The sequence below is a fragment of the Tamandua tetradactyla genome, chromosome 8 (genome assembly GCF_023851605.1).
Source record: "Tamandua tetradactyla isolate mTamTet1 chromosome 8, mTamTet1.pri, whole genome shotgun sequence".
Taxonomy (NCBI): Eukaryota; Metazoa; Chordata; class Mammalia; order Pilosa; family Myrmecophagidae; genus Tamandua; species Tamandua tetradactyla.
This window is the reverse complement of record NC_135334.1, coordinates 81,275,463-81,299,523: the sequence shown is the minus strand read 5'-3', so window position 1 is coordinate 81,299,523 and position 24,061 is coordinate 81,275,463. Positions and strand designations below refer to the sequence as shown.

At 38.8% G+C, this 24,061-nt stretch overlaps 1 protein-coding gene across 1 annotated transcript in view; it reads right to left on the bottom strand.

The window, feature by feature from the left end:
• Positions 1-24,061, bottom strand: part of SYT9 (synaptotagmin 9) — a 212,426-nt gene that overhangs the window by 53,804 nt on the left and 134,561 nt on the right. The window contains exons 4-5 of the mRNA XM_077113856.1: positions 1,729-1,849; positions 152-323 (exon numbers count right to left, since the gene is read on the bottom strand). Coding sequence (XP_076969971.1) covers positions 152-323; positions 1,729-1,849 — 293 coding nt within the window. The remainder of the gene's footprint in view (positions 1-151; positions 324-1,728; positions 1,850-24,061) is intronic.

Genomic DNA, 24,061 nt, shown 5'->3' with positions numbered 1-24,061 from the left:
TTTCTTCTCAATCTGCTTTTGACATGCCGCTGGTTCAACTCATTTCCTGAAGCCTAAGACAGCAGCAAAGACTCTATGGCTGTGCTGACCCTCTGCCCTCCCTGCCCCGGCAGAGGAGATTTGTACTAAGAAAGTGCTGCAGGCATCTCACCGGTCGTAATCCATGACCGCTATGGACAAGTGGATTTGGTCAATGTTCTCAGGAGGGACATCAAAGACTATGGCTTCATTGTAAACAGGGTTCAGTGTGTTTCTCTTGGTGGACGTTTTCCTCTTCTTCAGTCGTCTGCCATCACACATCAGTGAGACTTTCACATAGGGATCTGTACAGACCAGGAGAAGTAGGGTACTGTGAGAATAAATGTAGATATAGGTTGGCAGTAATGTCATGGGGTGGGCTTTCATGAATTAAGATATGCAGAACTCCTTCACCAGCCTGTGGCCTTGCATTTCAGGGTTTTAATTACCAAGATGCATGGGCAGGGACTAGAGTTGTGATAATTAAGTAATTCATTCAAGGAAAAGCATAGGACACTGTATCTTCAAAAAGTGTGAAATTTAAAAATAGTGTGAAAACATCTGTTACCAAATCAGAAAACATTTCAGCTAGCATTCAAGATCTTCTCGGCTGTAATAGGAAGAGAAATACATAGGTATTTCCAAGTCATGGGGGAAACAGACTGCAGACCCCTGAAAAGCTGAATCCTTACAGCACAAGGAAAAGCCTGGGGGGTGGGGTTCAGGTCAATTTCTTGCAGTCCTGGGGTCTTGAGCTCCCTGTGAGGGCTGCGGTCGGGCAAAGGAGGAAGAATGCCAGGGAAAGAAAGGATACAGGCTTACTCGTGGTGAAAGACTGTGACAGGGGTAGGTGACAAGGCTGACCTCTACTCCAGACAAGGCTCTCCTGGTCCCTTTGTCTACCCTACTTGTCCTGAATCCTAGACTACTATCCAGAATGGACTTAGAGGGCCAGAAGCACCACATTTTTTTCGCTGTTTAGAAGAACGCTGTAGTGTAGGAAGCAGAATATACAACCTTGGATGGTCTTTGATTTAAATGAGTCTGAGCCAGTGTTCTCGGTGTTGTGTGACCACATTTGGGGAGCTCCTATAGAGGTAGCTTGTGAATTTGTGTAATAGAAACTGCATCATAAGGGGCATTTTTGGGGGGAGGGGGAGAGTAGACTTTTGCTAGGGTTTGAGATTTAAATGTACATGCTCAAGTCACTGGATATACTAAACTGCAGAGTTTGCTGATGAGTGTTTTGAAAGGAGATAGGACTGCCTTCAATCTAAGCCTGGGACAGTGATTGCTTATATTTGAGGAAAGACCCAATTTGATAAGCTCTGTCAACATGTACAAACTGCAGATCCAGTTCACAATTACAGCAAGGTAGAAGGTCCAAGGGAGAATAATAATAATGATGATAATGATAGCCAACATTAAGGAGCATTTACTATGTGCCCTGTAATGGCTTTATATGTTTGAATTCAATCTTGCTCAACCCAATGGACCTGATTAAATATTACCCTCATTATACAAATAGGGGATCTGAAGCCCAGAGAAGTTAAGTGACTTACCCAAGATCACACAGCTGATAAGGCGCTAGGACTGGGATTAAAACCCAGCCAATTTGGTTCCAGAGTCTGCACATTTTACGAGTATAATAGCAACTTCACAACGTACATTAAAACCGCAGGAGGAAAGCTGAATTTGAGAATGTCCCACCTGATGCTCCTGTTATGTCCATTGCCTTTAAATTTCGTGCTTTTATAATGGTAATGGTCAGCCTGCCAGCAGTTGGAAGATAGCAGAGAGAAAACATCAGCTCTCCAAGATCCACATTATCCTGTTGAGAAAGCACAAACTGCACATTAGCAATTATCTTCAGCACTGGAAGGGGCTACCCAACCCCTCTGGCTGATAGTATGAATCCCTAGGGTCGCCCCCTGTCATGTCAGTCACATGGAGGATACATCTCTGTACTTTGGGAGCTCCTAACCCTAAGGAAGCACAGTTCATCATTAGAGGGCAAAGCTGCGGATGCTGTCCAGAGCCTCGGCCACCATTCATCCACACGGTCCTGGACAACACCACACAGGTCCACAGGGCCAGAACACAGCCTCCAGTGCTGAGGCCCCCGACGCCCAGCCTGACGCAATCCACACAGAGCCCCCAGGACAAAGTGTGCTGGTTTGAAAGGATGATGTACCCTAGAAAAACCGTGTTTAAATCCTGATCCATTTTGCAGAGGCAGCCTTTTCTTTTGATCCCTATCCAGCACTGTAGTTTGGAAACTTGATCAGATCATCTCCACAGAGAGGTGACATGCCCCATTGTGGGTATTAACCTTTGATTAGCGGGAGATGTGACTCTACCAATTCCTGGTGGGCCTTGATTAGTTTATCGGAATCCTTTAAAAGAGAAGACATTTTGGAAAAAGCTTCAGAGCCATGAGAACCATGAGAGCCCATGCAGCCGGAGACTTCTGGAGATGAAGAAGGAAAATGCCCCCAGAGGAGCTTCATGAAGGAAGAAGCCTGGAGAGAAAGCTAGCAGATGTCACCATGTTTGCCATGTGCGTTTCCAGTTGAGAGAGAAACCCTGAACGTCATCGGCCTTTCTGGAGTGAAGGTAACCTCTCACTGGTGCCTTGATTTGGACATTTTTTACAGACTTGCTTTAATTGGGACATTTTCATGGCCTTAGAACTGTAAACTTGCAACTCAATAAATTCCCCCTTTTAAAAGCCTTTCTGTTTCTGGTATATTGCATTCCAGCAGCAAGCAAACTAGAACACAAAGAGGTATCCCATAGTACTACTTGAACCCACAGCACCGCATGGTCCCACAGCACTGCTCAGCACTCCTGACACACCATCTCATGGTGCTGAACACATCCCTACACAAGATCGTGTAGTTTATTAAACAGATCCCTACACAGTCCCACATTAATTCCTTGTCTTTCACACTGATCCACACAAACTCCCCTGCACAGCTCCTCAGAGGCTCCCTACAGTGTCCTATATAGCTTCCGCCACAGTTTCTCACAGAGAACCCAAAAAGTCACCTGTGGAACTCTACACAGTCTTCCAAATAGTCCCCCTCCATATACACACTCCCCATACAGACCCCACATTCCCCTACACAATCCCCCCAAGTTTCCCATAACACCCCACACATTCCTGCATATGCCCCCTCCCACAGTGCTCCACAACCCTGAAATCCCCCCAAAGAACTACACACATCCATTCACACACAACCTGTTCAGATCAGCACATGGCTCACCCAATCCCTCACACAGTTCTCTGCAAAGACACGCAGGAGGCTAAGAGCAGGCATCACGTGACCCCATTCAGCCACAGCCCTGAACACACCGGGACACTGGCCTGATCCCACCTGCCATCGGCAGTTGCCACATGCCCCCACAAGGATGGGGATGCTGAGAACCCTGCAGGCAATTCTCCTGCCTGCCACTTGGGGTTCCTACTTTGCCTTCTAACTTGCCTTCCCTTGGTTGTCTCTAAGGAGCCCATTTCCCTCTACAGGAAAAGACATTTCCTTGGGCAATTCACAGCCATTCAAATAGGTCAGAAGACTCTTCTCCTTCTCCCTTTTAGCCCAGGGAGAGTGTAACCAGAAAGGAGAAAAAAGTCAGGTCATTTAGTTTCAATTTCTGAGAGATATAGGAGGTTATCGAGCTGGGTGCCTGTGTCTAATTAATACAGTTTCATAGTGACAATGCTCTGGGGAGTCAGAGTATTGCCCTTAACATCCAAAGCCTCCCTCCCCTCCAAGGGTACTTCTATTTTTAGAAGTACAGATTCAGCTTTGGAAGGTCACCTCACACAACCTTCCTTCCTTGACTGCATCCACAGGAGATGAGGCAAAGGGAATCTATTTGGTAGCTAAGGTAGATGGATTGCTCTGTATTTTCATGCATCCCATCCCTTGCATTGGATAAATAAATTACCTCACCTTGCAAACCAGGCTCTTCTTGTTCTTAGAACCTGAACCTCAAGAGACCTGGGTAGCTGGGCCTTTCCATTTGGGGGTGGGAGGAGGGGGGCAATAGGACTAGACTTCTATAGCACTGGGGGTCTCACATGGGACAAGACTTGGATTGCTTTGTGGTGCTGGGTTCCCAATTGCAGAAGGAGTGGTTGCCTTTACTGAAAAGGAAAAATGGCCCTGCTTCCTGCTGGTGGCAGAGGGCAAATAGAAGCAATCGCTATCACCACAAATGATCTTTTTCCTTTTTCACTCCCTGGCTCGTCTCTTTGCCATTTGACTTCTCCTGTCTGCCGTTAAGCAGAAATGTCCAGACATCTTGTTATTCCCTCAGATGGCTTATCACTGTGTTAGCCCTCTTCTTTGCCTTCATCCCTCCTCAGAGAGTTTGATTAGAAAATCAAATGTAAGAGTAACCAAAATCAAGCCTATTGTGTTCATATGAAACTATATAATGTACCCAAAAAAGCCATTTCTATCTTTTTTTGGGGGGGGGGGGCATGGACATGCTGTGGGAATCAAACCCAGGTTTCCAGCATGACAGGTAAGAATTCTGCCACTGAGCCACCATCAAACTGCCCAAGCCATGTTCATGTTCTTTTTTTGCATGGGCAGGCACTGGGAATTGAACCTGGGTCTCTGGCATGGCAGGCAAGAACTCTGCCTGCTGAGCCACCATGTTCCATGTCCATGTTCCTTTAACTCAGTGTTGTGGGGGCAGACCTAAAGTGGGTAGGACCTTTTGATTAGGTTATTTCCATTGAGATGTGACCTGCCCATTCAGAGTGGGTCTTAATTCGTTTACTGGAGTCCTATAAGAGGGAGACCTTTTGGAGAAAGCACAGATGCTTAGAGACAGAAAATGCCCTGGGAAAGGCTAAGCTAAAAGATGAAATCCAGAGTTTGCCCTGAGAAGCTGAAAGGACTCACAGATGCTTAGGAAAATAAAATGCCCCAGGAGAGGCCAGAAGGACCCATGGGACCTGAAAGAGCCATTTTGAAACCAACCCAGGAGAGAAAGGCCAGTAGACATTGCCATGTGCCTTCCCATATGACCAAAAAACCCCAGACATGATCGGCCTTTCTTGAGTGAACATATCCTCTTGCTAATGTCTTAATTTGGACATTTTCATGGCCTTAAAACTATAAATTTTTAACCTAATAAATCCCCCTTTTAAACCCAAACTATTTCTGGTATATTGCATTCTGGTAGCATTAGCAAAACGAAACACCTATATAGTTTTGTAATCATTCATTCTTTCAACATACATTTCCTGAGAGTCCACAAGTTATAGGTAGCCTGGAACTTTCAGGATTTAAAAATGCAGAGTCTAGTCCTTGTTCTCAAGGCTGATGCATAGAATTAAATGTGATCTGTCAATTATTTCTGTGCTAAGTATGTTGTTTTTTCCAACATAAACCCCATTCACAAATATTTATACTGTATTACTGCTTGCTTGTTAAAAGAACAAGGTCTTTTCCAGGTCCTGTTCTGAGAGCTGAATCTGCAGTGGTAAATAAGGGACATGGTCCCCTGTGGGGAGATGGGCTTGCTGCAATATGAAACAGGAGTTCATGGGCACCTGATGCTAATTCTGATTTCTCCTCATCAGCTGAATATCATTTTAGATCAATAATCTGCAGATTTCCACATCATTAACATTGCCTTAAACCAGTGGTTCTTAGCCAGGAGCATTTTTTCTCTCCCAGGGGACATTTGGCATTATCTAGACCATTTTTGTCACAACAGGGTGGGTATTACATCTAGTAGGTAGATGTTAGGAATGCTGCTACACATCATACAATGTACAGAGGAGCAACTCGCAACAGCAAATTAACCAGTCCCAAATGTAAATAGTGCCAAGGGTGAGAAACTGTTTTGCAGAAATGCTTAGACTGGAATCTGATTAAAGTTAAATATGAATCAATGTAGAATATTTGGTTTCTTTTTCAGTTTGACAGGAATCAGTTATTCAAAAGTCACTGGAAGCTGATACCTTTGAATGTACAAAGGAAAGGAAAATGCTATACAAAGAAATTCTTCATTTGTTTCAGTTTTGTGAGGCCAAGTTCAGTATTGCTGCAAAGATATGGAATATAGAAAATGTGTGTTAAAATCTCTATGTGTCAATCTGTAACACCTTTTGTGACCTGTTTCTCTGTAGTGGCCTAGGATAGCTATAGTTCCTGTCTGGCTAGGGCACTTTTGCATTCCTCTTTTTGGATTCTCCTGGTGAATACCTTTCCAAATCCTTGAGATTTTGGAAGGGCTGCTGCAAGAATTCAGGATGACCAAATCATTCATGACCCTGTTCACAGCTGTTTGTTTAGGGATGGGTGACCCAAGTGACCCAAGGAGGGCCACTTAAATTCCTCCCTGGGATTGAAACATTAATAATGGGAGAGAGAAATTCTCATTCTACTGGGTGTATTCCAGTAGAAAGATATGAAATATAATTGTTGTAAGATTCTTATATTTTATATGAAATGGAATAGTATCACTTTAAGTTACACTGTGTAAGTTAAAGCTGAATACTATAAATTAGAAAAAATGACCAAAATACAATAAAGTGATGCCAACAAAGGAGATAAAATGGATGCTTATAATATACTTAATCCAAAAGAAGTCAGGAAAAGAGGAAAAAGGGAATAAGATCAGATGAGAAAAATGGAAAGCAAATATTAAGATGGTAAATTTAAACCCAACAATTTAAATAATAACATTAAATGTAAATGATATAAACACAGAAATAAAAGGCAAAGATTGTCCAATTCAGTAAAAGAGCAAGACCCAATTATATGCTCCCAACCAAAGATATACTTAAAATACAGAGATATGCATAGATTAAAAGTAAAAATATGAGTACAGGTATGCTATATTAATTGTAACAAAAAGAAATCTTGAGTGGCTAAATTAATGGCAGACAAAGTAGATGTCAGAGCAATCAATGAATATTACCAGGAATAAAGAAAGGTATTTTATGATGAAGGAGCCAATTTATCAAAAGCATAATTTTAAATGTTTATGCAACTAATAACACACCCTCAAAACATATGAAGCAAAATCTGACAGAACTACAAAGTGAAATAGAAAAGTCTCTCATTATGGTTAATGATTTCAACACCCCTTTCTCAAAATAGGAAAAATATTCAGAAACTCAGTGAGAATATTAAATAAGTGAACAACAATATTAATCAACTTCACTTACTGACATTTAGAAAATACTGCACCTCAAAGGAGTAGAATATAAAGTTTTTTCAAGTATACACAAAACATTGAACAAGATAAATTATATTCTGGACCACAAAAACAAGTCTCAATAAAATTTAAGAAGATTCAAATCATGCAAAGTATCTTTTCTGACTACAATACAAAATGAATTAAAAATCAATAAGAAAAGAAACCTGGAAAATCTCCAAATATTTGGAAATTAATTAACAAACTTCTAAATAGCCTGTGGTCAAAGGAGAAATCAAAAGGGAAATTAGAAGTTATTTTGAACCAAATGAAAATGAAAACAGCATATTAAAATGTGTTGAATGCAGCTAAAGCAGGGAAATTTATGGCACTAAAATGCCTATATTAGATAAGAAGAAAGATCTCAAAACAATGACCTCAGCTCCCACCTTAAGAAATCAGAACAAAGAGCAAATTAAACCAAAAAAGAGCAGAAGAAATGAGATTATTATTATCAGAGGACAAATCAATTAAATAGGAAAGATAAAAACAACAGAGAATATCAAATGAAACAAAAAGCTGATTGGGAAGATAATTAAAATTAATAAACCCTTAGCCAGATTAATCAGGAAAAAAAAAACCAGAAGTCACAAATGACCAAAAGAAGGATTTAGAGAGGCAACCTCAGTACTGATTGTATATGTTTTAAAATGATATTAAAGAAACATTATGAAAAACATTTGCTAACCTAGGGAAAACAAACAACTCCCTTGAAAGACATACACTAGGAAAGCTCACTCATTAAGAAAGAGATTGCTTGAAAATCCTTAAGACAACTTGAATATTCCTATATCTATTAAATAAGTAAAATCTGTAATTGAAACTGTTCTAGTTTGCTAGCTGCTGGAATGCAATATACCAGAAACGGAATGGCTTTTTAAAAAGGGAAATTTAATGAGTTGCTAGTTTACAGATCTAAGGCCGAGAAAATGTCCCAATTAAAACAAGTCTATAGAAATGTCCAATCAAAGGCATCCGGGGAAAGATACCTTGGTTCAAGAAGGCCGATGAAGTTCAGGGTTTCTCTCTCATCTGGAAAGGCACATGGTGAACACAGTCAGGGCTCCTCTCTCAGCTGGAAGGGCACATGGCAAATACAGCATCATCTGCTAGCTTTCTCTCCTGGCTTCCTATTTCACGAAGCTCCCCGGGAGGCACTTTCCTTTTTCATCTCCAAAGGTTGCTGGCTCGTGGACTCTGCATCGTGGTGCTGCAGCATTCTCTGCTCTCTCTGAGTCTCTCTCTCCAAAATGTTTCCTCCTTTATAGGACTTCAGAAACTAATCAAGACCCACTCAGATGGGTGGAGACATGTCATCCCCTAATCCAGTTTAACAACCGTTCTTAACTAAATCTCATCAACCAGGGAGATGATCCCATCACAGTCCCAAATACACAGCATTGAATAGAAACTATTCTACCTTTAAGAAATGGGATTTATATTAAAACATGACTTTTCTTAGGGGGCATACTTCCTTTCAAACCAGCACATTCCACCCTCTGGCCCCTAAAAAAGACATGTTTTTCCCATATACAAATATATTAACTTCATAACAATATCAGAAACCTTAAACCTTTCAGTAGCAATACAATGAAGTACAAAATTAGAGACAGTATAAAATCTCATCAAGTCAGTTACAGGCATGGTCCGTCCTAAGGCAAAATTCTCTCCATTTGCTCTGGACCTTTGAAAACTCATAACAAATTATTTGCTGCCAACATATAAAGGAGGAACATTCATAGGATAGATATACACATTTCCATAGGGAGGAAGGAACACAGGGGTCACTGGACCCATACAGTTTCGAAAACCCGCAGGGCAAAGTCCATTAGATTTCAAAGTCTGAGAGTCATTTATCCTCAGGGCTTTAGAAAGTAGCAGTCCCACCCTTTCCAAATGCCTACGCCTGCCTCTCTCTGAATGAAACCTTGGGGGATATTGGGGAGACCACCTTTCTCTCGGCTCCACCCTCTCCAAGCATTGGGGCCACACCCGGGCTCTCTGCCATCTCCGGGGCACATGCTCAACCCCTCCATGTGGTGGCAGCCAGGCTCTCCCCAAACCCCAAGGAACGTGCTTCACTCTCTCCAAGACCTGAGGCAGCATGACTCTCCCACTGCAACGAGGTGGAAGGCCCATTCTCTGCCTTTGGGGCAAACTCACCCTCTCCACGGGCTTGGGTGGGTCCCCTCTCCTGGCCCGAGGCTTCTCGACTTCAGATCTCAGCCTCCACAGTTTTGCCTCTGAAGTTATTTTTCCTCCAGTGTGTCCCTTCTCTGAACCCCTCAGTCCAGACTGGCAGCGGCTCTGTTTATACAGGTCCCACAGCACTCTCGTTGGCTTTCTATGCAGTAGCCTTGGATCATGCCCATCAGACATAAGGAGTTTCCACAAATCTTTCCTGGATAACTCCATGTCCGATCCTGACTTTCTCTGAAATGGCTGACTGGTTCCACATCTGGTCAAATCCTCACATGGAGCACTATTCTCTGGGGTCTCCATTTCTGGAGGCCCAGAATTTTCCAGAACTTCAATTTCTGGTTTCTTTGTACTCAAGAGTTCAGTTCTCAGCTTATCTCTTTCCTGTCGCATTTCACTATAAGCTGTGAGGAGAAACCAGGCTGCACTTTCGACACTTAATTTGGAAATCTCTTCTGCTAAATATCCAAGTTCATGGCTTTTAAAATCTGCCTTCCAGCCAAAGCCACGAGTCAATTTTGCCAGATTATCTGCCATTTTAAAACAAGGCTCACTTTCCTTCCAGTCTCCAATAACACGTGCCTCATTTCTGTCTAGGGCCTCATCAGAGGTATCTTTAGAGTCCACATTTCTCCCAACAGTCTCTCCAAAGCATTCTAGGCCTTCTCTATCAAGCTTCTCACAACTCCTCCAGAATCTTCCCCTTATCCAATTAAAAAGCCATTCCAACATGTTTGGTATTTGCAAACTGCAGCAGCAGCACCCCACTCTCCGGTACCAAAATCTGTTCTAGTTTGCTAGCTGCTGGAATGCAATATACCAGAAACGGAATGGCTTTTTAAAAAGGGAAATTTAATGAGTTGCTAGTTTACAGATCTAAGGCCGAGAAAATGTCCCAATTAAAACAAGTCTATAGAAATGTCCAATCAAAGGCATCCGGGGAAAGATACCTTGGTTCAAGAAGGCCGATGAAGTTCAGGGTTTCTCTCTCATCTGGAAAGGCACATGGTGAACACAGTCAGGGCTCCTCTCTCAGCTGGAAGGGCACATGGCAAATACAGCATCATCTGCTAGCTTTCTCTCCTGGCTTCCTATTTCACGAAGCTCCCCGGGAGGCACTTTCCTTTTTCATCTCCAAAGGTTGCTGGCTCGTGGACTCTGCATCGTGGTGCTGCAGCATTCTCTGCTCTCTCTGAGTCTCTCTCTCCAAAATGTTTCCTCCTTTATAGGACTTCAGAAACTAATCAAGACCCACTCAGATGGGTGGAGACATGTCATCCCCTAATCCAGTTTAACAACCGTTCTTAACTAAATCTCATCAACCAGGGAGATGATCCCATCACAGTCCCAAATACACAGCATTGAATAGAAACTATTCTACCTTTAAGAAATGGGATTTATATTAAAACATGACTTTTCTTAGGGGGCATACTTCCTTTCAAACCAGCACAGAAACCTTCCCTTACACCAAACCAACAGGCCCAAATGGCTTTTCTGACTAATTCTAGCAAACAATGCAGAAAGAAATAAGATCAACACTACACAAAATCATTTATAAAACCAAAAAGGAGGGAATACTTCCCATTTCATTCACTGGTCATCTGGGGCTTGGGTGGGGTGAAAGGATTGGAGGAAGGGATTACAAAAAGCATGAAGAGACTTCCAAGGGTATTGGACAGGCTCAATATCTTGATTGTGGGATGGCTTCAAGAATTTATTTATAATCAAAATATATCAAATTGTATACTTTAATTATGTGCATTTTATTGTATGACAATTATATCTCACTACTGGCTGCAGAACAAATTGTTCTGCATATGTTATATACAGAAAAAAGATAAGAAGGACAACAAACATCTCATCAGAAAATATAAAGCCAGAACACAATGGAACAACATTTAAAAGTATCATAAGAAAATAAAGCTGGGACAATTCACTACTAGCAAACCTATACTACAAGAAATGTTAATTTTATAACCTGGTATTTAGAGATAAGAATGAAGCTGACCAGGTCAGGATTAAGGTAATTCAGAATACAGGGGTAAGGAAGACATTGTCTATATTTTAGAATTTTACCTACTCTTTGAGAACAAAGGAAGAAAGGTTTATTTTGTCCAGATTCTAAATTTTCTTATGTGATAAGAAAATTAGCTCAACCTGTCTGGATAGATCATTTAAACAACCCAAACATAGGGAGCCCAGAACAAAAATGAGAGCCTTTAATACTGTATAGCTTATTAGAATACCTGGACACATCTCAGAGTATACTAAGCAAATAATAAAAAAGTATTGGCAAAGCCCCTTGAGGATGGGAGAAAGAATATGGAACTATTAAACTTTACCACCGGGGAAACCCTAGATACTGTGCCAAACATTAGGGACACCCAATCAATAGGCCAACCCCTTGATCTTGAGGCTTGCTCTTGTGAAGCTTATGTATGTGGCAGAGAAGCTAAGCCTACCCACAGGTATGCCTAAGAGTCATCTTCAGAGGACCTCTTTTGTTGCTCAGATGTGGCCTCTCTCTAAGCCCAACTCTGCAAGTGAAATCATTGCCCTCTCCCCTACATGGGCCATGACATCCTGGTGTGAAAATCTCCCTGGTGGCTTGGGGGATGACCCTCAGTGATGACCCTAGCCCTGGCACCATGGGATCAACAATGCCATCCTGACCAAAAGGTGGGAAAGAAGTGTAACAAATAAGGTATCAGTAGCTGAGAGAGTTCAAACAGAGTTGAGAGGCTACTCTGGAGATCACTCTTACACAAGCTTCTGTTAGACACTGTTATCTATCATAACTTGCCAAACCTCAGATGGAATAAATAAGGTGGATTTAAATGCAACTATATTGATAATTACATTAATTGCATACATCTAAACTTCAATAGCTTTCTAGATATGTATCTGATAATGGATATTGTCAGATTGGATAACAAAGCAACGTAAGACCCAACTATGTGATCATCAACAAGAAATCCACTTGAAATAGCAAGAAAAAATAGATTAAAAACTAAAGGATGGTCTTTCTGTCTTCCTCTCTGTCTCTCTGTGTCTGTCTCTTTCTGTCTCTCTCTGTCTGTCTATATCGCTCTCTCTGTCTTTCTGTCTCTATCTCTTTCCCCATTGCTCTCTCCCTCTCTGCCTCTCTCTCTGTCAGTCTCTGTGTTACCTCTGTCTCTCTCTCTTTATCCCTTTCTCTGTCTCTCTGTGTCTCTCTCTCTGTCTTCCTTCCTCTCTTTCTCTTTGTCTCTATCTCTCTCTCTCTCCATCGCTCTGTCTCTCTCTCTCTTTATCCCTGTCTCTCTCTCTCCCTCTCTCTGTCTCTCCCCCTTTCTGCCTCTTTCTCTGTCTGTCTCTCTATCTCTTTCTCTCTCCTATTGCTCTCCCTCTCTGCCTCTCTCTGTGTGTCTCTCTCTCTCATCCCTTTCTCTCTCTCAGGCTCTCTTTCTGTGTGTGTCTCTCTCTCTTTATCCCTGTCTCTCTCTCGCCCTCTCTCTGGCTCTCCCCCTTTCTGCCTCTCTCTCTTTCTCTCTTTGTCTCTGCCTCTCTATCTTTCTCTCTCCATTACTCTCTCCCTTTCTGCCTCTCTCTCTCTCAGTCTCTCTGTGCTACCTCTCCCTGTCTCTCTCTCTCTTTATCCCTTTCTCTCTCTCTCAGCCTCTCTTTCTCTCTGTGTGTGTGTCTCTGTGTCTACCTCTCTCTGTCTCTCCTTTTCTGCCTCTCTCTCTCTCTTTATCCCTTTCTCTCTGTCTCTCTCTCTCTCCCCCCCCATCAGTTTGACCAACTATTTTTAAAACTAAAAGTTAATTACTTTTATGTGTTAAAGCTTTTAAAGTAAAATAAATAATTAATGAATTCATAAACAAACAAACAAACAAACAAACAAAAAACTAAAGGATGAAAAAACTTTAGGCCATTAAAACATCTATTGAGAGAAAGCTGGAGTTGTTATATTAATTTCAAAGAAGATTTCAGACCAAGGAATATTACCAGGAAATAAGGGAGACATTTCATTGATACAGGGTCGAATTATCAAGAAGACATAACAATCTTAAATGTATATGTAACTAATAACAAACTTCTAAAATTCATTAAACAAATCTGACAGAACTGAAAAGAGAAATAGGCAAACTTGAGTAGAGTTAGAAATTTCACCATTCCCCTCTAAATAACTGATACAACAAGCAGGCTGAAAACCAGTAAGGATATAAAAACCTTGAACATTATCCACCAACTTGACCTAATATTTACTCCACCCATAATACTCCACTTAACAACAGCTAAATACACATTCTTTTCAAACGTATACACAACATTCACCAAGACAGACCACATTCTGGGTCATAAAACAATTCTAAATAGATTCAAACATTGAAATTATACAAAGTATGTTTTTGATAGAAGAGAATTAAACTAGAATTCAATCATAGACATCTAGAAAATTTGCAAATGCAAATTATTATTCATGGTAGCATTTTCTATCAGGTCACTGCAAACACTGAATTAAGGAATAACGAATTGTTTTTTCAAGGAAAACAGTGGGTTAGGTTACTGTTAGCTTCTGGTCACAACATTTTCATCAGATGACTAATACATAATCTTGTATTTGAATTAGTATTATGTCTTTCTGTTTAAGGATATCTTATTATACATATACATATTGTTGACTCATTAACATTGAACTCATTGCCAAAAACACTATTAACTAGTGCCTGAACAAAGTTTATATAATGTGCATTTTCTCTGTAAGGCACATCACAGCCTTCTTGAGCTAAGGAATACTAGATAGTACTTCAGTATTACATTTGGGGGCTATTTTAAACAGCAAAATCACCAAAAAGCATAAAAATGTGAAAAACATGGTACTAAATGTACCACAAAAAGGATGCTTGATTACAGTGTGGAAGTTGAAACAAGAAAGCAGAGTACTGCCTTGTTTGATCTCAGCTGGGAAAGTGTGATGACACATTTTTCAGCGCTCTGTGCACATTCAGGGGGGACTGTAAAGGTGCTTCAAGTATTGATTTGGGGGTTATGAATAAATTTTAGCAAGTAGGCAAATTCATAAATACGGAATCTGTGAAAAATGATGCTTAATTGTATTTGCAAGTTAAAGAACCCAATGTAAATTACCCACATGTGAAGGAAATAAGTCACAAGTAATATTAAAAATTATTGAACTGAATGAAAATGAAAACAGCATATCAAAATTTGTGGTATACAGACAAAGCAGTGCTGAGAGGAAAATTTATAGCACAGAATGTTTATACTCGAAAAGTATCATCTCAAAACAATGATCCAAGTTTCCTACTTTAGAAACATAAAAGACAAGAGCAAATTAAACAAAAAATAGATAGGAGGAAGGAAATAATAAATGTAAGAGCAGAAAACAATGAAATGTAAGACATAAAAACACTAGAGATATGTGTTCTTTTAGAGATTCAATAAAATTTAGAAATCTTTAGCAAGACTGATCAGGAAAGAACATAAGTAAACAATGGTTATCAATATCAGAAATGGAAGAGGGCACATCCCTACAGATCCTATGGATCTTAAAAGAACAAGAAGATAACACTAAATGTGACAATATATATATTTAACAATAAATGCAAGTTTATATAAAAGTGACAAATTACTTGAAAGAGAAAATTCATCATACCACACTAAAGAAGAAGTAGATAACCTGAATAATCTTATATCCATTAAACTTAAGTTGAAGTTGCAGTTAAAAACCTTACTATAAAGTAAACTCCAGTCCATGTAAGGAAGAAATAAAACACATTTTACATGTGTTCTTCCAGAAAATAGAAGAGGTAGAAACACTTTCCAACTCATAGGAAGCTGGCAGTATCCTGATACTAAAACTAGATTAAAATATTATAAGAATCCCTCATGAAGTTATATATAATTATCCTTAGTATTTCAGCAAATCAAATCCAGGGATATACAAAAAAAAGATACAAATTCTAAACAAGAGGGTTTATTCTGGGAATGCAAAGTTGGCTTAACATTTGAAAAGTAATCAAGGCAATTCATCATATCAACAGATATTAAAAAGTGCCAATAATCTCAACAGACAGAATAAAAATCACCTGACAAAAGTCACAACCTATTCATGATTTAAAATCCTACGCAAAATAGGAATAGAAGAGGATTTCCTCCTATTATGAAGAGTACCTATGAAAAACTACAACTAACTTCCGTAATTATGAAATACTGAACACTTTTTCCCTAAGACCAAGAAACATGACTAGCATATCTTCACTTACCATTTACAGTCAGCTGTTTACTAGAGGTAACTGCCAGTGTAATAAGGCAGAAATAAAAGGCACACCCATTGAAAAGGAAGAATCAAAACTATCTTATTCGCAAATGAAATGATTTTTTAGTGTAGAAAATCCTTGGTCATCTTCAAAAAGCTACGAAAATACCAATAAGTTTAGCAAGGTCAACAGGTAATTACAAAAGCAGTATTATTTCTATACACTAACAATGAAAAAAATTGGGAATTGAAAATTTAATATACACTTAGATTTATACTTAAGGAGAATTTTAACAAAGTATGTGCAAGACCTCTATACTGTAAATTATAAACCATTATTGAAGGAAATTTGATGAGACATAAATAATTGGAGAGATATTCCATTGTCGAATGTTTTTTACTACTGTGTTTTCTGCCTTATATGTATTATTTCCTTCCTTCTGTCTACCTTGTACTATATTTTCTCATGTTTTTCATATTCCTTAAATTGGAAACGTAGATCACTGATTTGAAATAATACTTCCTTTCAAATATAAACATTTAATGCTATTAAGTTCTATTTATAGGTGACAAATTCCTTATGTCTATTAACTCAGGTTTGTTAATTTTGTATTCTGTCCTCTTTGCTTTTCAATTTCTAATATATTATTTATCTCACTCAGGAAAATTTGATGAAAAGATGTGGAATGCTTAACTGGTATCATCAAACTGGAAATATAGGTAACAATATAAAATACACCAACACTATCCATTGCTCTCTTCTTATTACGAAGAAATTATGCTCAGCAAGTGTTATCTTGGAGTTTCTCATTTGTTAGTTAATTAAATTAAGAAAAAATCACAGATACAATATACAAAGAATATCTGTGTGTGTGTATATATACATATATATAATTAATGATCCAAAATTGAATGAATATATGATATAGAATTTAAATTAATATGTACAATAGCGCTATATAGCTATGATAGTTACAGGTGAATACTTAGCAGTTAGTGTGTTCTTCAAAATGAGTGACAAAGTACAAAGTATGTATGTAAAGCACTTTTGAAAATTTTTAGTCTGTTGCAGCATCCAAATTAAACTTATGCAAAATATATCATACAGTACAGAAAATTTTCAAGTATAAATTTAGGAACATTGTAAAATGAAACTTTTACATTGAAACTACACCATGAATGGTAAGGTGTCCATATATATGACCCAAAGACTTTTTTATTGTATAGTATAAGATATATTCAAAGCAAAGAAATAAAAAAGTAATAGTTTTCAAAGCACTCTTCAATAAGTAGTTATAGGACAGATCCCAGAGTTTCATGGGTGCATTCCATCCTCTTTATCCTAGAATTAAACTTATGCATCTGTCTTTTAAAATATTGTTTCTTACTACCCCATTATGTTTCACAGCCAAATTATTAACAAATATTAAAACCATGTTTTAAATTTTCTTATTTCTTTGCTTATTGCAGTTTCTTGAATCCACATTGTCCTCTTCTTAGATATATTTTTCATTTTTCTTGAGTATGTCCTTGAGGATTCTTTTTTCCAGTGAGGATTCACAGGTAATTAAAAAATATTTATTGGGCTTCACTTCTTAAAAAAAAGTTGGCTGGGCATAAACTTTAGGTTAAAATTATTTTATTTTATAATTATTTTACATTGTTACAATAACTTCTAGCACTTGATGTTCCCAATGAGATATGTGATGTCATTCCTTCATAGGTTTTTTTCTCAGTGAGGTTTTAGGATTGTCTATTTGCACTTGTGTTTGGCATTTGTACTTTCAGAGATTTTCCCCATAGGTATTTAGCTATCTTATGGTTTCCAATGATCTTTCTTGGTCCACAGTGACAGAGGTTAATTAGTACTTTTCCTTCTTGCTTTGATCTATTTGTTTCAGTGATCAAATGATATTTATTTATTTATTTTATACCTTCTTTCTCATTATGTCAGTTTTCATCACATTCTAGGATACCCATAATTCTCTACATTTATAATCGAAGGATCAAAGGAAGAGTCCTCTACTATTATATTTGTCTGTGTGCATTTACGTCTTAAGTTTCTTTACTATCATTTTATGAGGGGCCTCAGAGGGAATGGAGGCAATGTTATGTTTTTCATGTGACACTTTTACTTGATGTTCTGATGAATTATTCTTTAATGCAAGTAGTCTGATTTACTACAACCAGTGTTCTTGTTCTCTGGCTTTATGGGAGGTTACATAAGTTAGGCAAAGAAAGTATTATCAACAGACTTTTGATAACCCCATCTAAAATATATATTTTACACTTTTTAATTGTATAGTATAACATATATACAAAGCAAGGAAATAAGAAAGCAATGTTTTCAAAGCAGTCTTCAAAAAGTGGTTACAGGGCGGGCCACGGTGGCTCAGCAGGCAAGAATGTTTGCCTGTCATGCCAGAGGACCTGGGCTCGATTCCCGGTGCCTGCCCATGTAAAAAAAAAAAGTGGTTACACAATAGATCCCTGAGTTTGTCATGGGCTACCGTATGACCCTCTCATATTTTTCCTTCTAGCTACTCCAGAATATAGGAGGCTACGGGGCTTAAATACTTTTTTATCACTACAATCGACTTGTTTTTCCTTCTTTTTTTGGTGAACAATAACATATATACAAAAAAGCTATAAATTTCCAAGCACAGCACCACAATTAGTTGTAGAATATATTTCAGACTTTGACATGGGTTACAATTTCACAATTTTAGGCTTTTATTTCTAGCTTTTCTAAAATACTGGAGACTAAAAGAGATATCAATTTAATGATTCAGCATTCATATTCACTTGTTAAGTCCTATTTTCTATGTATAATTCCACCATCACCTTTGATCTTTCCATTCATCTCTTTGGGGTTGTTTGGGCTATGGTAATTCTAAATTTTTGGTATTGGAAGGGTCTGTCACTAATATGGGATAGGGAGATGGAACTACCTGATGTTCTAGGGAGGCTGGGCTAGGTTTCAGGACTTATCTGGACCAGGGACCCATCTGGAGGTTGTAGGTTTCTGGCAAGTTACTCTAGTGTCTGGAACCATGTGGAATCTTACAAATTGCCCTAGGTGTTCTTTAGGATTGGCTGGAATGGTCCTGGTTGGGGGTTGGCAGGTTATGATAGGTAGCAAGGTCTACCTGAAGCTTGCATAAGAGCAACCTCCAGAGTAGCCTCTCGACTCTATTTGAACTCTCTGTGCCACTGATACTTTATTAATTACACTTCTTTTCCTCCATTTGCTCATGATGGAATTGGTGATCCCACGGTGCCAGGTCTGGATTCATCCCTGGGAGTCATGTCCCACATCACCAGGGAGACTTTCGCCCCTGGATGTCATGTCCTACGTATGGGGGAGGGCAATAATTTCACTTGCAGAGTTGGGCTTAGAGAGACTGAGACCATATCTGAGCACAATGGTCCTCCAGAAGTAACTCTTAGGCATGCCTATAGGTAATCTAAACTTCTATGCTACCTATATAAGCTTCACAAGAGTAGTCCTCTTGGTGGAGGGCATGGCCTATTGATTTGGGTATCCCTAAAGTTTGACACAGTATCAGGAGATTCCCTGATGGTAAGGTTTAATAGTTTCATAGTCTTTCTCCCCTCCCTCAGGGGACTCTGCCAATACTTTTTGATTATCTGGTTAATATACTCTAGGATGTTTCCAGGCATTACAATAATCTATACAGGATTAAAGGACCTCTTTCTCATTTTGTGCTCTCTGTGTTTCAGTTGTTCAAATGAACTATCCAATAGGTTGAATTAGATTATGTACTACAGAAAATTTCAGTTCCAGATCAAATAAACCTTTCTTCCATTGGTCTCAATGAGTATGTGTGGTTCTAAAATATAGACACTGTCTTCCTTACCCCTATGTTCTGAATTACTTTAACCCCAACCTGTTCAGCTTCATTCTTTCTCTAAATATCAGGCTATATATATAAAACAGTCTCTCAAAGTCCAGAAATAATAATCAGTACTCCAGACTTAATGTGTCTCCTCTAAAGCTTAGAATCTAGGCCCCTATTTTCTTATAAGCATTTTCTAAAAGTGACCATATCATTGTTGTTTATTTGTTTCTGGCTTATTAAGTCCCACCAAATATCCCACATGTTCATTGACATCGTTGCATGCCTCATGACAATGTTCCTTTTTTGTAGCAGCACAGCCTTTGTTCATAAGTATACACCATCGTTCGCCATTCTACTTCTCCCTCAGTGCATCCTTCAGCCTCCTGCATTCATCAGGCATCATGGAGAGGGCCCAAAGTCCACAGTCCACCAACATTCTCAATTTTAGATAATTTCGTTGTTCCCAAGGGACAGAAAACCAAGAGAAAACACCCTCACCAAACAAGAGATCTAAATCTCCTCTTAACTCTTGTCCCTCACCCCATTATTTACCTCTGCTGTTGCTGTGGTAGTGCTGATGGTTTCCTTTCGAACATAGCCCATAGCATGCAATAGCAGTTTCTCCCTGTACCCTGGATTTAAATACTCTTTATACAAGAATCATATCTTTGAAGTAATTCTTATAAGAACTCATTCATACTTCTCGTTTCTCATTATATTTTGAACACCACATACACCCCACTTCAGTTTGCTCTTTCATCTATATATTCCCATGGTGTGGTGGGGAAGGTGGTTGTGTTCCATCTGCTCTTGCACAGTCACACAGCCTTAGCCAGGACCAGCAATCGATGTCATGGAAACATTCTGGAAATAGGTTAGTTAACAGTGGGCCTGGCAGAAACAGCAGACAGGGCTGGGAATAACCATAAGGCATAGAGTTAGAAATCGATCACAAGAAAGAGGAAAGAATATTTACATATGTTTGGAATCTAAGATATATATATTCAAATAAACCATTGGTCAAAGTAAAAATCCCAATGAAAACAGGAAAAATATTCAACTGGATGATAAAAACATTACGTTTCAAAAATTGCACATGCTGATAAATCCATAGTAGCGGGACATTTTGAAGCTTTAAATGTATATAATGAAACAAAAGGAAGATAGCAAACAATGACTGAAGCATCTATTTCAAGAACTTGTAAGAGAAATAAACAATTTAAACCCAAAGAAAATGGAAGAAATGACAAACAGCAGAAATTAATGAAAGAGAAAACAAATACATTTAGAATCAACAAAGTCAAAGTTGGCTTTTTGGAAGACGAATAAAAATTGCTAACACTCTTACTAGATTAAAAAGATACAAAGGATGAAAAAGAAAGGGAGCAGGAGAAGAAAAAAAGGCATAACCAACCACAATAGGATTAAAAATATAACACACTTCAGATTTTAAAGGCATAAAAAATGAGTGTTTTATAAAGAACTTTATACTTACAGATTACTAGACTTAGATTAAGACAGGAAAAATCCAAGAAACACAAGATTTATAGAAAATATAAGGAGAAATAATGACTAAATTTCTATCATATTAAAGAAAATCTATCTGTAATTAAAAACCTTACCACAAAGAAAATTTCAGGCCCAACTGGGTTTACTGGTGAATTCTACTGAGCATTTAGGAAAGAGATAAAGTCAATATTATAAAACACTTTCATGAGGGAAATACTCCCCAATTTACTGCTTTGAAATCATCATATTTTGGATCCAAAACCTGACAAGGCCATTATAACAAGACAAAATTATAGCGTGTGTTAAGGTCTGAAGGGGCTAGGACAGTTGGTCCTCTATGGAGCTATCATAACTTACCCACCACAGATCTCTCTGTGGAACAGGCTTGAAGATAAACTTCTGGGAATAGAATAAAAGTTGAGCAATATAAGAACAAAAAGACACAATAAAAAAGGTCCAGATGAAGGTGGGGAAGTGGAACAGAGCCAAGAAATCTTAGAAAGCAAACTGCCATATTTTTAAACATGATAAAACAACTGAGGATGGAATCTGTGAAGGTAGAAAAGCTACCCTAAATTATGCCTCCCTTAGCAAGTTAAGAAAACATATTTCACGTAAAAATGGACAACTAAAGCACCAAGGTCAAATCCCTTACAAAGTTTCTATAAGAAAAAAGAAATTAAGAAGAGTATCTACCCTAAAAACAACGAAAGCATTCAAGACATCCCAACAGATCAGATCAAAACTTTGACTTTCTATTTAAAAATGCGCTGAAAGACATTAAGAAAATAATATGACATAAGCACAACAAAAAGGTGGCATAGCTCAGGAAAGAACTAGAAGTAAAAGAAAATATCAATTCAGAAGTGAAGACTAAACCAGAAGGAACACTTAAAATGAATAAACCAACAGATTATGCCTCATGAAAAATAGAAGATGAAATGGGAAATTTTTGTTTTTAAATGGAGAATGAGTTAAAACAGATTTAAGAGAAAGAGACATAAATTAAAGCTAGGCAATAAAGAGCCAACCAAGGTCATAACCTGTAAAAGTATCCATATAAGGTTATATTATAAGATCTTGATTCTCATGAAACATGCAGTAATCAAAATCAGTTTTAAGTATGCAAATTTCTATATAAAGGCAGTGATGCAAATATTTATACAGATGATAGTTTTGAGGATGTGATTGGAAGAACCAATGGGAAAGCTGCTATTAAGACCAGGTTCAGGCAAGAAGGTACTAAATCATCACACCAAGAGGAAGGATGGAGAGAACATGATGAAGTGAGATTTATTTCACAGAATGAATCCATAGGAAGTGGCCAGAATGTCTTTGTGTTTTCTAATCAAACAGGAAGGAGAATGGCAGTAACGGGCAATATAGGCAGATGGGAGAATGGAAGTAACACAACTAAAAATTGGGTACATTTCTACCCTTTTTAGTTTCGTAAGCATATAAGATAGGGAAAAAAAAAGAAACACTGTAAAAAAGAAAATCCAGCTTAGTGTTTAAATTGAAAATAAACAAAAGCGAGACTTTCATAATTATAACCTTGGAAGGCTTAAGATGTTGCAAAGGTCAGAACTGATACAAACTGGGAGCTGTTTCATCATTAAGTTCCAGAGAACTGCCCTCTTTAGTGTTTTTCACATCATACAAATGCTGACCAATCTAGATGCTCTAGGAGAAAAGTTTTCAAACTTTTGGGTTTCAGAAACTCTATATTCTTAAATATTATTAAGGACCCTAAAGAAATTTTTGTTGATGTACCTTATAATCTATTTATATTTACTACATTTAAAATTAACATGGACAACATTTATAAATATTTATACCATTAATTTTAAAATAACAATAATAAATTCCTTTCATGTTAACATATTTCTATAAAAATTATATTTTCAGAAGAAAATCAGTGGAAAATTACATTTTACAAATTTGTTTAATGTCTGGCTTAATAGAAAACAGTAGGATTTTCCTATGTCCTTCAACTTGTTGCCATATGCTATTTTTTGGTTGAAGTATATGAAGAAAATCCAGTCTCATACAGATACGTAGTTGGAAAAAGGAGTAGTTTAATAGCTTTTTCAGATTATTGCGGATGTTCTCCTTTGACACTGCCCTTAAAACAGAGAAGCAGGAGTTTCTTAAAGTGTAACTGGCATGTTGGATCTGAAACTACGTTAATGAGTTTTCCCTACTGTGTTACATTAAAATTCAGTGGTCTGTCTCACACTTTAATTACATCTATTACCCAAGTATGATTTTGTAACAAGCATTATTTTGTATTTTGAACATACTAGTTTAATTAGTTATAGAGATCTCTAAAAAAAATTCATAATTCTATATAAAATCACAATAATTGATACCATCATCAATCCCATGAAAAAAACTTGGGACTTCTGGAGAAGATGGCGGCTTAGTAAGACGCATGGGTCTTAGTTCCTCCTCCAGAGCAGCTACTAAAGAAATAGAAACAGTACAGAATAGCTGCCGGAGCCACGACAGAGAACAGAACACAGCGTACCCCATTCTGGAATGGCTGAACCAGCTAAGAGAATCTGCTGCGGTGAGGTCCCTGAGAGGCGTGTGCTTCCTCGGGCTGTGGTGGCTGGTGGCCGGAGCCCCTCCCTCCCTCCTTCCCGGGCCAGCTGGGATATTTGGATTGGCGGTCCCTCAAGCCACGGCGGCCAGCGTCGCCCCACCACGCGTGCCTTCCTGGGTCAGCTGAGAGCTTTGGGCCAGCGCCCCCCCCTACCCACGCGTGGCTTCCCGGGCCGGCTAGGGGTTTGGATAGGCACTTCCCCAAGCCACGGCGGACGGCAACCCCCGCCACGAGCGGCTTCCTGGGCCGGCTGGGAGATTTGGATTGGGACTCCCCCAAGCCGCGGCGGCCAGCACCCCCCGCCACGCGCGGCTTCCCGGGCTGGCTGGGAGATTTGGATAGGAGGTCCCCCAAGCCGCGGAGACCAGCGAC